The sequence below is a fragment of the Nicotiana tabacum genome, chromosome 1 (genome assembly GCF_000715075.1).
Source record: "Nicotiana tabacum cultivar K326 chromosome 1, ASM71507v2, whole genome shotgun sequence".
NCBI lineage: Eukaryota > Viridiplantae > Streptophyta > Magnoliopsida > Solanales > Solanaceae > Nicotiana > Nicotiana tabacum.
The window spans coordinates 87,709,464-87,725,501 of record NC_134080.1 but is presented as its reverse complement, the minus strand read 5'-3'; the positions used below and the strand labels follow the sequence as shown (position 1 = coordinate 87,725,501).

Below are 16,038 nucleotides of genomic sequence, written 5' to 3'. Positions count from 1 at the left end.
TCAAAGAATCCCGAGGTATACCCAAATGTGGAGAAAAATAACAAGACACATAAGAGTAAGTGGAACCTGGATAGAATAGAACGGATGCATCTCTGTGACAAACCAGTATAATACCTATGATAATAGAATCGGAGGCAACAGTCTCGGTACGGGCAGGAAGGGCATAGTATCTGGCTTGGCCTCCCTCTTTAGGATGACCTCTACCTCCCCAACCTCCACCTCTAGCTGGCTAAGTAGGTGGGGTAGCAACTGGAGCTGTAATCATAGCCTGAGAACTCTGCGGGGCACGCTGTGGCTGAGATGTCTAGGGAGGTGCACCCCTCCCAAGTCTGGGGCAATCCCTCACCATATGGCATTTGTCACCATACTCAAAACAAGCTCTAGGAGGATGTGGCAGCTGTGACTGGCTTGGGCTAGGTCTGCTGGACTGACCTCTAAAAGCACCTCCCGCAGGAGGCGCGCAAGAAACCGGAGGTGCATAATAAGGCTCCTGAGGTCTAGGAGGAGCTGGAATACCACTAGCTATTGGAAGAGCTGAATGAATGGGGTGACTCATATAACCCCTACCATAATGACCTACAGCTGGGGTATGGGAACCAGAATAATGGCCAGACTCTCGAGACCTCTTGGCCTTCCTCTCCTCTCTTTCCCTAGCATGCATACCCTTAATCCTCTTAGCAATGCTCACCACCTGCTGATAAGAAATATCCATCTCCAACTCATGAGCCATGCTAGACCTCATGTTGGGAATAAGTCCCTCAATAAACCAGCGAACCCTCTCGCGAACAGTAGGAACTACGGTTGGTGCATGTCTAGCCAAACTAGTGTTACAGATAGCATAATCTGAGATAGTCATAGTACCTTGGCGCAAATGTTCAAACTCTGCGCGCCGTGCATCCCTAAAGCTTTAGGGAACATACTCTCTCAGGAACATATCTGAAAATTCAGTCTAAGCCAGTGAATCAACCTCATCCGGACTGTCTAACTCATAGGTGTGCCACCACTCATATGCGGCTCCTCGAAGCTGGAAAGTAGTGAAGGAAACCCCGCTCGATCCTGATATACCCATGGTATGGAGAATATGGTAACACTCATCTAGAAATCCCAGAGCATCATCCGATGCTAGACCACTGAATACATAAGGCTTGTACTTCTTGAACCTTTCAATACTCAACTGCTCTTCCTCGGAAACTGCTGCCCTATCCTCGGGCTAGTCCCGGACTGCAAGTTGTACGGGAATAATCTCAGGGACCTGCTCAACATGCACTCGCTGCTTATGAGTGCGGGCGGCAGGAGTCTGTGCTCTTCCCCCAGCCTGAGACGTAGCTGCATCAAGGGGAAGCAACCTTGCCTGAGCCAAAGTGGTGTACATGCTCATGAACTGTGCCAGAGTCTCCTAAAATGTTGGAGTAGTAGTAGCAGCAGGCGTATCAGGTGCCTGGACTCCGGTTGGAACTACTGGTGGTATCTCGGTGGCAGCTCGCGCAGGTACTCTAGCTACACCACGTGCGTGTCCTTGGCCTCTACCCAGGCCCCGGCCTCTGACGGCTGCAATAGGGGTCGCGGGTGCCTATTCATATCGGGTAGCGCTTTTCCTCACCATTTGTGAGAGAATAGAAGACAGAAGTTTAGAATTGTGACATCAAATCTCGCACGACAAGGAAATCAAATGAAGTGGAAATTTTCGTAATGTTTACATAGCATCTCGTAGATAAGTACATACGTCTATGTACCGACCAGCGAGACTCTAATAAACTGGCTTGTGATTCATGACTCCTATTAACCTAGAGCTCTGATACCAACTTGTCATGAACTCGGTTCGCCTCCGTGAACCATCATGACGGCACCTAGTATCAATGACTAGGTAAGCCTAAGATGCGGAAGATAAACCAAATTTTTGAAAGAAAATAATTTAAAACAGAAATAGAGTAATAAAACAGCATTTAAAAGTGCCGCTCGGCATACACAATATTAACTCTTAAAACCAATACACTTTCCCAAAACCTAGAAACCCATGAATCACAAGCCACGAATATAATAAAAAAGCTCTAGCTCCGGAATGTCTACGTCAAAAGAAGAAAATAGGAGGGCTATCACTACAAGATAGAATGGAAAGGGACTCTTCGGTCTGCGGACGCGGAAGATATACCTCGAAGTCTCTGGAACAGTCGCCTCGCCTCAAGGGTGATAGGACTGAGTCAAAGTACCTGGATCTGCACATGAAAAACACGAGCAGAAGGGGCATGAGAATACCACAGCAGTAGTAAGTAAGTGCCAAGCCTAACCGCGGTCGGGTAGTGAAAAGGAAAGTCAGGGCCCTATGAGGTATATAGAATATAATGTTTCGACAGTGTAGAACAGAACAATATAAACAAGTACAACAGTAAAAGTAACACAAGATATAAAGGGCAACAACAACTATTACAAAGGCAAGGTAAACACAAAAAGAAATACGGCTCAGCACCAAAATAACAGTCGGCGATCTCCCAGGATACCGTCCTGTAGTCTTAAATATACATATCCAATGGATCTCCTAGGATCTCGTCTCATAGTCCAACTCATAGTGCGCGGGGATCAATCGGAATTCCGTTCCGTAGTCCCAAATGTAAATACCCAGTACTGGGGGAATCTACCAGGTGCAGTCCCCTAGTTCCATATAACTGTGCAGGGGGATTTACCGGAATCCCACATCCGTAGTCCCAAATAAACAGACAAGGGGAAGCTACCGGAATCCCACATCTACAGTCCCAAATGTAATTAGCAGCATCAGAAAAATATTCAGAAATATCAATTTTATATCAAGACAAACAAGTAATTCTAGCCTAGCATGTTGCACGGAATTCAGGTAAAGCAATTTGAGCAAATAAGGCAATTGAAACACTTAGACATGGTTTCATAAGCTAACAACAGGCTTTAAATACAGGTAATATATACAGAAAAAGAAACATACTAGCAATTACTTAATGAAAACTGGATTTTCAACAATTAGCACAAGTACGCACTCGTCACCTCACATAAAAGGCATTTCAATTAGCAGTAATACCAAATCCTAAGGGGAAGGTCTCCCACACAAGGTTAGGCAAGCCACTTACCTCGAACCGGCTCAAAATCAACTCGAAACCACGTTCTTGCCACAAGTACTCAACTCCAAAATTGCCCAAATCTATTCAATTCTATTGCATAATGTAAATAACACTTCAAGTAACTCATTCTACAATTAAATTCTAAGCTAATACGCGAAATTAGGTAAAATAACCAAAACGTCCCTCGGGCCCACGTCTTAGAATCAAGTAAAATATATATTTCTAAAATCCTCACACTCTCACGAGTTCAGTCGTACCAAAAGTATCAAAATCGGACCTCAAATGATCCTCAAATCATCACTCAAATGTTTATAATTAATCAAGCCCTAACCCCCAAATTACAAGTGATTTTTCTTATTTTTTCATGCTTATAATGAGAAAAAATCATTCCAATAACGAATTTAGGGACCAAAGACCTTACCCCAATGAACTCCTCTGAAAATTTCTCTTGAAAATGCTCCCCCAAGCCTTCTTCTCGTTTGAAAAAAGGTGAAAAATAGCTCAAATTCGCGAAGGCAAGAATTTATATGTTTCTACCCAGTTAATCCGCTTATGTGGTCCCGCTTTTGCGGACCAATGGTCGCATCTGTGACAATCACTAACCCAGCCTGTTTCCGTACCTGCGATTCCCCATTCGCAGATGTGGTGCCGCTTCTGCGGTAAATTTCCCGCATCTGCGGACCCTTCTGCTCCTGCCCAATTCCGCTTCTGCAATGACAAATGTCGCTTCTGCGGCTACGCACCTGCGGGACCCAACCGCAGGTGCAATTATGACAGAAGATCAGCAGCTTCAGCTGCAACTCCAAACTCAAAATCCTTCCGTCAACCATCCGAAATCATCTCGATGCCCCCGGGACCTCAACCAAAGGCACCAACAAGTCTAATACCCCTGTCCAAACTTATACCAATCCTTAAAATACCTAAAACAACATCGAAACGACGAATCAACCGCGAATTCAAGCCTAAGAACTCCAAAACTCTAAAAATACGCTTTCGATGAAAAAGTCTACCAACTCTCGTCCGAATGACCTGAAATTTTGCACACACGTCACATTAAATACTACAGAGCTACTCCAACTTCTGGAATTCCATTCCGACCCTCGGATCAAAATCTCACTATCGAACCGGAAACTTCAAAATTCGACCTTTCGGCATTTCAATCCTAAATTAGCTACGGACCTCCAAAACACAATACGAAAATGCCCCTAAGCCGAAATCACCCAACGGAGGTAACGGAACCATCAAAATTCCATTCCAAGGCCGTCTTTACACTGTTCCGACTACGTTCAAATTTCTAACACTTAGTTCTCATTTAGGGACTAAGTGTCCCAAAACTCTCCGAAACTCAAAACTGAACATCCCGGCAAATCAAAATAGCATAAATAAATATGGAAAAAGCAGTTATTAGGGGATTGGGGCGTTAATTCTTAAGACGACCGTCCGGGTTCATCACAATCAAATTCTGGCACTAGCCTCGGCATATAATAAATAAAGTAAGTATTTCTAATTCTCCACTCGGAAAGTATAATGCCGTTCGAAAAGTTTAAGGAAGTAAAGTGTAGTAGGAGTAAGTATATATTACTAATAAAAGTTAATGACCTTTTCCTTTTTCTCTTTGTTGGAGTGTAGGTATATAAGTGAAACGGCCACCTTCCCCCCTCATGCAACGTGTCAAACGTCTTCTATCTAATTCCACAGTTCCCTTCCGGCGACAAACCCAGCCCCATCACCTTTCTCTCTATATACATATCTATGTATATATAGAACACGACGATCTTTCTGTGGCTTTATGCAACTTCCATTTTCTTTCCCTTTAGGTCAAGAATGGCTTTAAATTCAGCTTCTAGCTAAATTTTTTTTATTTTTATCTTTGTCTTGTTGTTCCTTCATCATCTATACACTTACTATTTCACCACCGCTAGCTCAATCCTAACAACCCACCGCTTCGTCCAAAAAAGGCCAAAAACCAAACACCTTTTCATGTCAATAAATTCTCTTCAGTGGGAAGTATTCATATTATAGAAAAAAAGTCGTAGAAGAAAAAGAAGAGAAAGAGAAACTCTGCTTATTAACCATGTCTTCTCTTCCGGAAAAGAAGGATTTTCTTGCTGAAGAAAATGGAGTAGTAGTTGCTGATTATGAAATAAAAAGCTTTGTTAAAAAAATTAGTGATGATCCTTTGTCTTTTGGCCAGTATGATGGTAGTTCATCAATTGGCTTGTTAAGTAATGGTGATCAAGAAGAAGAAGAAGAAGGAGAGGAAGCTCAGAGCAAGGCAGTTGAAGGATCCCTAAATTCTTTGGCCTCTTTGGAAGATGCTCTTCCCTTCAAGTCAGTTTATTCCTACAATCTTTTTCATCGAGTCTCTAATAATAAAAAATGGCGAGTGTTCAATTGAAACATGAAAACGTGACTAAATTAGTCGTAGTTACTCTTTGAAAAAATCCTTTTCTTATTTTTTCCCAGTTGATTTCATTCATTTGAAATAAATGCGTTTTAATGTGTTTCCTCCCTTTCTTTTTTCTTTTTAAATCTGATTTAAACCATCAATCATCAAAGGGATTGAGCAAGAAGTAAAGCATCAAAATAGAACCCGCAATCTATAGCAATTTTTAGTTACATCATTTTTCACTACACTAAAAATATCACGATTTTCCACTTAAATTCGCTCCACCACTGCATTCAGTTTGAAAAATAGAAGAAGTCTTTGTCATATACTTTGTTTCGCCGTTTGGTTGTTTAGGCGAGGATTATCCACTTTTTACAAAGGAAAATCAAGGTCATTCATGAACTTAGGTGAAGTGAAATGTGTGGAAGAGATGGAGAAGGAGGAAAGCCCATTGAACAAAAGGAGACGTTTGACCACGGCATCGTTCTATAAATGGAGTAGCAGCTCAAGTTCAATGCCTCTCTTAACACACAGTGAAGGTGAAAATACAAACATTGGCATTGATCAAGAATTCAAATCATCCACCAGCACCAATAGTTTTAGCTCCGTCAATTCTACCACCAAGCTGCTTATCAACTGATTGGGCACTTTTACATGCACCTCGACTTGTGTGAGTCATACCAAGCGTTTACTGTGTGAAAATCTTTTCTAAAGTGTTTCTTTTTTATTTTTTTCCCTTTTGGGTTGTGCTGACGTTTTTAAGCTCTTAAGGTTCTTTATTAACATTCTCTTTTCTCTTTTAAGTAAGTGGATATGTAAATTATCAGAGACATGGCAAAATAGAGTCCAAAGCTTTATTTCTTTGTTGGCACTGATTTTGTGTTGCCAATTAGTGCTTCTAAGTGGTATGACTTAATAGTACTCTCGTTGAAAGCTAACGATCAGATTGCCTTACTAGAATATTACAATTTGAAAAAAGTATCAACGTAAAAGGAAGTTAGTGAGATCAAAGAGATAAATTGAAAGAAACAGGAGGATATTGTTTAACCAAAAATAGAAATTTCGGTCAAAGTTTTATTTTAGAAGAACGCGGGTTACTGATAATCATATATACAATGAATAAATGAAATTGACTTTTTAATAATAAGAAGAAGAGCAGAAGACAGCAAAGTAAATCAGTATATTCCAATAGTATTTCGTGTCCTTACAAATGTCACTACTAGAAATTCGGAAAAAAGCGACCAAAATTTGGCGACCAAAATTGGTCTATTAAGAAAAGCGACCAAAGTTGGTCGCTAAATTGGAAAAAATAATTAATTAATTATTCTAAATACATTAGCGACCAAGGTTGATCGCTTTTTGGTTGATAATTTTGTCAAAATGTTGATCGGATTGGTTAGACTTGCTTGGTCAAAGAAATACTGAGATTAACTACCAATGTTGGGCGCTAAAGTGGGACCCACATGTAAAATTTTAATAATTATAATATTATTTAAAAAATTATAAAATATAAATAAATATAATTTAAAATTAGCGACCAAAGTTGGTCGCTCATTAAAGGATAAGCAGATAGAGACCAACTTTGGTCGCTAATATGGGTCCCAGTTATAAAATTTTATTTAAAAAAATATAAAATATAAATAAATATAATTCAAAGTTAGTGACCAAAGTTGGTCGCTTAGCAAAATAGAGACCAACTTTGACCGCTAATCTGGGACCCATTTCTAACGTTTAACAATTATATTATTATTTTAAATATTATATAAAATATAAACTAAAAAATCTGATTTAAATTTAGCGACCAACTTTGGTCGCTAAATTTAATTTCTGGATATTTGGCGACCAACATTGGTCGCTAAATATAATTTCTGGAAAAGTAGTGGCCAAAGTTGGTCTCTTTTCAGGTCAACATTGGTCAAATTAAAAATCACTTTTGTATTTACTATCTAAATAATATAAATGTAAGCCGTTAACACTTTTGTAATACAAGGGATGAATACACTAAAATATACTCTAACATGCTATATATGCAGTTAAGTAGTACAACGAAGCGTGTGTGTGTGTGTGTGTGTGTGTATATATATATATATAAGAACATGAAGCGCTCGGAACACAGGGCCGGGTTCTTTTAGGTATTGATACACTTGTAAATTGATTCATCGACTTATAACCTACTCAGATGCATGTATATATATTAAAAACAAAACGTCTCGACTTATATCAATTAATATGTTATAATTGATTCATCGACTTATAACCTAGTGATGAATGAATGTAATTCATTAACTCTGTTACAATACAAATAATGAATACAGTATCATGTACTATAACATGCTATATATGTAGTTAAAGTAGCACGAAGTGTGTGTGTTATATATATACACACACTAACATATACTATAACAAGTTATATATACGTTATAGTATTACAGTGAAGCGTCTGTGTGTGTCTATATATATATAAGAACATGAAACGCTCAGAACACAGGGCCGGGTTCTTTTAGGTATTGATACACTTGTAAATTGATTCATCGACTTATAACCTACTTAGATGCATGTATATATATTAAAAACAAAACGTCTCGAGTTATATCAATTAGTATGTTATAATTGATTCATCGACTTATAACCGAATGATGAATGAATGTAATTCATTAACTTTGTTACAATAAGTCGATGAATCAATTATAACATATTAATTGATATAAGTCGAGATGTTTTGTTTTTAATCAATACTCTATATATATCGAATATACATATATATATACATACACACACACACACACACACACACACACACACACACACACACACACACACACACACACACACATATATATATATATATATATATATATATATATATATATATATATATATATATATATATATATATATATATATATAGCTTATATACTATATACTATATTATACTATATATATCACGACCCCAAATATATATATATATATATATATATATATATAGCTTATATACTATATACTATATTATACTATATATGTCACGACCCCAAATACCGGTCGTGATGGCGCCTATCACATTACTAGGCAAGCCGAAAAATCCATAACCACAACCCATTTGCTAATAACAGAAAGCCAATTTCTAGCACAAGTTTTAAATGAGGAATTCTTTATAAGTATAATAATGACAAAAATATGCGGAAAATCAAAATAGCAAATACTACACAGCCCCAACAATCTGATGTCACGAGTCTAGAGCCTCTAATACAAGTCCAAACATCCTACTACATAGATAGTCTAGAAAATACTGAAAAGATAGCAAGATAGAAGGGAGAGAATAGGGCTGCGAACACCATGCAACCACCTCGAAATCCCCGATAGAAAACTGAACAAGCTAAAAAATGCTCACTCGGCCGCTCGGGCACCTGGATCTGCACACAAGGTGCAGGGAGTAACGTGAGTACGCCAACTCAGTAAGTAACTAAAGTAAATAAGGTCTGAAAGTAGTGATGAGCAGTTTAAAAAATACATAACGAAATAACCAACGAAACAACATGTCTTCTTTACAGTTCAGAAATCAGTTTCCGTTATAAAACCACATTTTCAGTTTAAACATTTGGAACCAATTACTTAGCAGTATATCAAACAGAGGCTTATTTAAAAGAAGAGTGAAATCAGTGAAAACATCATGACAAGGCCTCTCGGGCAAGGAATCACTCAGAATCTGGCTCCTCGGGCAGCCTCTCAGTCACACGTGACTCAACTCACGTTACCTAGAACTCGCTCTCAGCACTCAGCTCATTTATATCTCATAATAATAGAAATCATAGTAACCGCTGCAGCATGCAGCCTGGTCCATATATTTATAGTCGACTACGCTCATTAGGGGTGTGTAGACTCCGGAGGGGCTCCTATAGCCTAAACGTCATATCGGTGCGCCGTGCAGCCCGATCCAATATATATATATCGCTGCGGCGTGCAACTCGACCAATAATATATACATATAATATCCTCACAATTGGGTTCTCAACCTCTCTCAGTCATTAACCTCACAACCTCTCAGGCACAATAATAGAAGGTAGGGATCTCAACGCAAACAATCCTCGCATTTAGGAATAGAGTGATAAAACCAGCTTTAATCATTTAAACAGGTAAAAAGCATGATTGAGGATATGATTTTTAAACAATTAAAGTGAAGAAGAACAATCAAAATGCCCCTAAGGGTTTCTACAGGTCGGCACAAGGCCCCAAACATGGCATACAACCCATAATACAGTATAAAAGACTGGAATACGGAATAATGTAAGATTTCCAAATCAAATAAGCGTCTTAATAGTCGCTATGGGACGGACCAAGTCACAATCCCTGCCGGTGCACGCCCACACGCTTGTCACCTAGCATGTGTGTCACCGCTCTTATCAAATCAATTCAAATACCGGGGTTTTGTACCCTCAGTTCCAGATTTACAATGGTTATTTACCTCAAGCTGGTGAAAATACTACTCCGCGACGTCATTGCCCCTCAAATTGGCCTCTGCGCGCATCGAATCTATCCAAAATCAAAATGAATATGTCACAATATGCTAAGGAAACAAATCCCAAGCGAAAATAATCGAAAAATACAAAAAATCCAGAAATTAGCAAAAACTCGAGCCCGGACCCACTTCTCGAAACTCAGAATTTTTTACATTCATAGATAACACATCTCTCCACGAGTCCATACATATCAAGAATACCAAAATCGGAGCTCAAATGATCCCTCAAATCCTCCATTAAAGGCCTCTTAAACTCAAGCCCTAATCCTCCTTTGTTAACCCTTTAATCCCATTAATTACATCTTTAATTCATGAAATTCTACCATAGAAATGTGTTTTATGTCCAAAATCCTTACCTCAACGAAGTCACTTTGATTTCTCTCTTCAAAATCGCCCAAAGCTCCCAATTTCGAGTTCAAAAATAGTTAAACCCTTCAAAAATCGCGAAGGAAGGAATATATACTTTCTGCCCAGACCTTTTCTCATCTGCAGTCCCATAACCGCTTCTGCAGTACCACATTTGCGGCCATTAGTCCGCTTCTGCGGAAGTCACTTAAAAGACCCAAACCGCATCTGCGGTCAAGCTTCCGCACCTACGGCCTCGCAGATGCGACCCTTCAACCGCATCTGTGACTCCTGATGAATCCTCCCAAAACCCCTTCTGCGGTTATTCTCCCGCACGTGCGGCACCGCACCTGCGGTCCCCAAACCGCAGGTACGAAAACACCAGAAGCAGCAAAACTTTTGCAGTTGTAATTACCCTGCAACATCCCCATTAACCTCCCGAAATCATCCCGAGGCCTTCGGGACCTCAACCAAAAGCACAAACATAACCCAATACCTTATTCAAACTTGTTCCAATCATCAAAACACCCCAAACAACATCAAATCTATCAAATCACATCAGATTCAAGCCTAAGTTTCTAAAATCTTTCGAAGTACGCTTTTGATAAAAAACCCTACCAACCCACGTCCGAATGACTTGGAATTTTACACACATATCCCAATTGATACAACGAAGCTATTGCAACTCTCAGAATTACATTCCGACCCCTATATCGAAAACTCGCCTATCAACCGAAAATCGCCAAAAATATCAATTTCGCAATTCAAGCCTAAGTCTACTTCGAACCTCTAAAACCCATTCCGATCACGCTCCTAAGTTGCAAATCACCTCCCGAAGCTAGCCGAACCATCGGAACTCATATCCGAGCTCTCTAACACATAAGTCAATATCCGGTTGACTTTTCCAACTTAATCCTTCTTAAAAGAGACTAAGTGTCTCAAACTTCACCAAACTCATTCCGGACTCGATCCGACCAACCCGATACCGCAAAACACGAATAACAAAGCATAAAGAAGCTGAAATGGGGGAAACAGAGCGGTAACTCATGAGACGACTGGCCGGATCGTCACATCCTCCACAACTTAAACAAATGTTCGTCCTTGAATGAGTCAAGAAACATACCTGAAGCCTCAAACCGGTGAGGATATTTACTCTGCATTTCACGCTCGGTCTCCTAGGTAGCCTCCTCCACGGGCCGACCTCTCCACTGTACCTTCACTGATGCTATATCTTTTGACCTCATCTTTTGAACCTGATGGCCCAAAATAGCTACTGGATCCACATCATAGGTCAAATCATCATCCAACTGAACCATGATGTAATCTAGAACATGAGACGGATCCCCAGTATACTTCCGGAGCATAGAAACATGAAACACAGGATGCGCACTCAACAAGCTGGGTGACAAAGCAAGCTCATAAGCCACCTCCCTAATACTCCGAAGCACCTCAAAAGGCGTAATGAACCGAGGACTCAATTTCCCTTTCTTCCCAAATCTCATAACACCCTTCATAGGTGAAACCTTCAATAGAACCTTCTCGCTAACCATGTATGACACATCTAGAACCTTCCTATCAGCATAACTCTTTTGCCTCGACTCCACTGTACGAAGCCTCTCCCGAATCACCTTCACCTTTTCCAATGCATCCTAAACCAAATCAGTTCCCAATAGCCTTGCCTCACCGGGCTCGAACCAACCAACTAGAGATCTACACCGCCTCCTATACAAAGCCTCATATAGAGCCATCTGAATACTCGACTGGTAGTTGTTGTTATAAGAAAACTTTGCAAGCGGTAGAAACTCATCCCATGATCTTCCAAAATCAATGACACAAGCACGCAACATGTCCTCTAATATCTGAATAGTACGCTCGGACTGCCCGTCCGTGTGAGGATGAAAAGCTGTGCTCAACTCAACCTGAGTACCCAACTATCTCTGCACGGCACTCCAAAACTGCAAAGTAAACTTAGTACCTCTATCTGAAATGATGGGAAATGGGACACCATGCAAGCGAAAAATCTCTCAGATATAGATCTTTGCCAACCTATCTGAAGAATAGGTAGTACACACAGGAATGAAGTGCGTAGACTTGGCCTGCCGATCCATAATCACCCAAATATAATTGAACTTCTTCAAAGTCCGTGGAAGTCTAACAACAGAGTCCATAGTGATTCTCTCCCACTTCCACTCAAGAATATCAATCTGGTGTAGAATGCCACCTGGTCTCTGATGCTCGTTTTTACCTGCTAACAATTGAGACACCGAGCTACAAATCCCACAATATCTTTCTTCATTCTTCTCCACCAATAGTGCTTCCTCAAGTCCTAATACATCTTCGCGGCACCCGGATGAATGGAATACCACGAGCTATGGGCCTCCTCCAAAATCAACTTCTGAGGCCCATCCACATTGGGCACGAAAATCCGGCCCTGCATCCTCAACACCCCAACAACACCAATGGTCACATCACTGGCATCATCATGCTGAACTCTGTCCTTAAGGACAAGCAAATGCGGATCATTATACTGGCGCTCTTTGATGCGATCATATAAGGAAAACCGGGAAACCACACAAGCCAATACTTGACTGGGGTCCGAAATATCTAATCTCACAAACCGATTGGCCAAGGCCTTAACATCATTTGCAGGAGGTCTCTCCCCAACTGGAATATATGCCAAGCTCCCCATACTCACTGTCTTTCGGCTCAAAGCATCGGCCACCACATTGGCCTTCTCAGATGGTATAATATAGTAATATCATAATCCTTAAGCAACTCCAACCATCTTCGCTTCCTCAAATTAAGATCATTTTGCTTGAACAAATGCTAAAGACTACGATGATCAGTGAACACCTCACAAGATTTGCCATACAAGTAATGCCTCCAAATCTTCAATGCGTGAACTATGGCAGCCAACTCCAAATCATGAACGGGGTAGTTCTTCTCATGGGGCTTCAACTGACAAGAAGCATAAGCAATAACTCTACCCTCCTGCATCAACACACAACCAATCCCAACTCTTGAAGCATCACAATACACGGTATCGGAGCCTGAAGCTGATAGCAAAACCAACACTGGAGCTGTTGTCAAAGCTGTCTTGAGCTTCTAAAAGCTTTTCTCACACTCGTCCGACCATACAAATGGAGTACCCTTCTGAGTCATCTTGGTCAAGGGCGATGCGATAGATGAGAATCCCTGAACAAACCAGCGATAATAGCCTGCCAAACCAAGAAATCTACGAATCTCTGTGGCTGAGGACGGCCTACGCCAACTTTGAACCGCCTTTATCTTCTTTGAATCAACCTGAATACCCTTGCTGGACACCACGTGCCCCAAGAAAGCCAATGAACCAAGCCAAAACTCACACTTGGAGAATTTTGCATAAAGTTTCTCCTCCCTCAATCTCTGTAATACCACTCTCAAATGCTTCGCGTGCTCCTCCTGACTACGCGAATACACCAGAATATCATCAATAAAGACTATAACAAACAAATCAAGATAAGGCCGGAACACGCTGTTCATCAATTGCATGAACGCTGCTGGGGCATTGGTCAGCCCAAAAGACATCACCAAGAACTTATAATGACCATATCGGGTCTTGAAAACCGTCTTAAGTATATCTGAATCCCTGATCTTCAACTAGTGATAGCCCGAACGGAGATCAATCATGGAGAACACTCTTGCTCCCTGAAGTTGGTCAAATAAATCATCAATGCGAGGCAAATGATACTTGTTCTTAATTGTTACCTTGTTCAATTGCCTATAATCAATGCACATTCTCATTGTGCCATCCTTTTTCTTCACAAATAGAACCGGCGCACCCCAAGGTGACACACTAGGCCGAATGAACCCTTTATCAAGGAGTTCCTGAAGCTGCTCCTTTATCTCCTTCAACTCCGCTGGTGTCATACGATACGACGGAATAGAAATGGGCTGAGTTCCCGACACCAGATCAATACCAAAATCAATTGATGGCATGCCCGTCAGGTCTGCAGGAAACACATTTGGAAAATCCCTCACAATTGGGACAGAATCAATATTGGGAGCCTCGACTCCAACATCTCTCCCAAATGCTAGATATGAAAGACAACCCTTCCCAACTATACGTTGGGCCTTCAAGAAAGAGATCACTCTACTAGGAACGTAATCAATCACACCTCGCCCACTTGATCCGTGGCATACACGGCATAGCCAAAGTGATTGTCTTAGCATGGCAGTCCAGAATAGCACGACACAGAGATAATCAATCCATGCCCAAAATGACATCGAAATCCACCATACTCAGTAATAGCAGATACACTGGGGTCTTTAGACCCCCAATAGTCACCACACACGACTAGTACACACGGTCTACAACAATAGTATCGCCCACTGGGGTAGATACATGAACAGTTAAAGCAAGAAACTCCCGGGGTGTACCCAAATATTGAGCAAAGTATGAGGACACATAAGAAAAAGTGGAACTGGGATCAAATAATACAGAGGCATCTCTGTGGCAGACTGAGACAATACCTGTAATGACAGCATCTAAAGAAATAGCATCTGGTCTGCCTAGAATAGCATATGAAATGGTCCCGACTGCCCCCTGATCGACCTCCCCCTCTAGGGAGACCCCTGACTACCTGACCTCTACCCGTAGCTGGCTAGGCAAGTGGTAAAGTAATTGGAGCAGAAGTCGAGGGATGACCCCTCTGTTGAGACTGTCTATCCTGAAGACGAGGGCACTACCCTCATATGCTCAAACTCTCCACACTCATAAAAACTCCCTGGTGCTGGAGATGGGGACTGAAAGGAACCCCTGGCACCGTAATGACTAGCAGAAGAACCTGGTATGGAAGAACCCTGGAATGATAGAGCACGAGACGAGCTCTGAGCTGGAAGGGAACTAAGTTATGACTGGCCCTGTTGAGATCCATGATAACCATGACCCGAAGATACTCCACGGTAACCTAGGTGAGCTGACTGAGCCTTCCCGAAAGAACGACCTCTGCCCGGCTGGAACCGACCCCTCGAAGGAGCACTACTAAAGCTACCAGATCCCTAAGGCCTCTTGGCCTCTCTCTCCTCTCGCTCCTGCCGGCGAACCATCTCAATCTCATGGGCAATATCAACAACCTCCTCAAAGGTAGCACCCGTTACCCTCTCTCTAGTCATGAGGATCCAAAGCTGATATGTAAGGCCATCAACAAACCTCCTGATCCTCTCTCGATCTGTGGGAACCATCCAAACTGCATGTCGGGCTAACTCAAAGAACCTCATCTCACACTGCGTCACTAACATCTCCCCCTGACGCAACTACTTAAACTACATGTGCAACTCCTCTTGGCGCGACTGCGGTACATACTTCTCTAGGAAAAGAACAGAGAATTGCTGCCAAGTAAGGGGCGCTGCGTCAATAATCCTACGCCTCTCATACGCCTCCCACCATGTGAAGGCAACCCGGAAAACTAAAATGTAGTAAATGCCACACCACCAGTCTCAAGAATCCTTGTTGTACAAACAATCCAATGGAACTTATCCAAGAAACCCTGGGCATCCTCGCCCTCTACACTGCTGAATAACGGCGTCTGGAGCCTACCAAACTCTCAAGTCGACGTTGCTCATCATCCGGCATTACTGGTACTACAAACTCCTGAGATGGTGCAACTATCTAAGCTAGTGTTGCCCCCGGTGTATGGAGTCCCTGCACAACTTGCTCAGGTGTGCGA

The 16,038-nt window shown here is 41.4% G+C and overlaps 1 protein-coding gene across 1 annotated transcript; it reads left to right on the top strand.

Moving 5' to 3' along the window:
- Positions 1–4,764: 4,764 nt before the first annotated feature.
- On the top strand, positions 4,765–6,302 carry LOC107832618 (uncharacterized). The gene is made up of 2 exons (XM_016660476.2): positions 4,765–5,414; positions 5,827–6,302. The coding sequence occupies exons 1-2, from the start codon at positions 5,158–5,160 to the stop codon at positions 6,110–6,112; spliced, it is 543 nt and encodes a 180-aa protein (XP_016515962.1). The 5' UTR covers positions 4,765–5,157; the 3' UTR covers positions 6,113–6,302.
- Positions 6,303–16,038: the final 9,736 nt, after the last annotated feature.

Coding starts and splice junctions, on each gene's coding strand:
- LOC107832618 (XM_016660476.2), top strand. CDS start 5,158: ATGTCTTCTCTTCCGGAAAAGAAGGATTTTCTTGCTGAAGAAAATGGA. Junction 5,415..5,826: donor GAAGATGCTCTTCCCTTCAA/GTCAGTTTATTC, acceptor TTGGTTGTTTAG/GCGAGGATTATCCACTTTTT.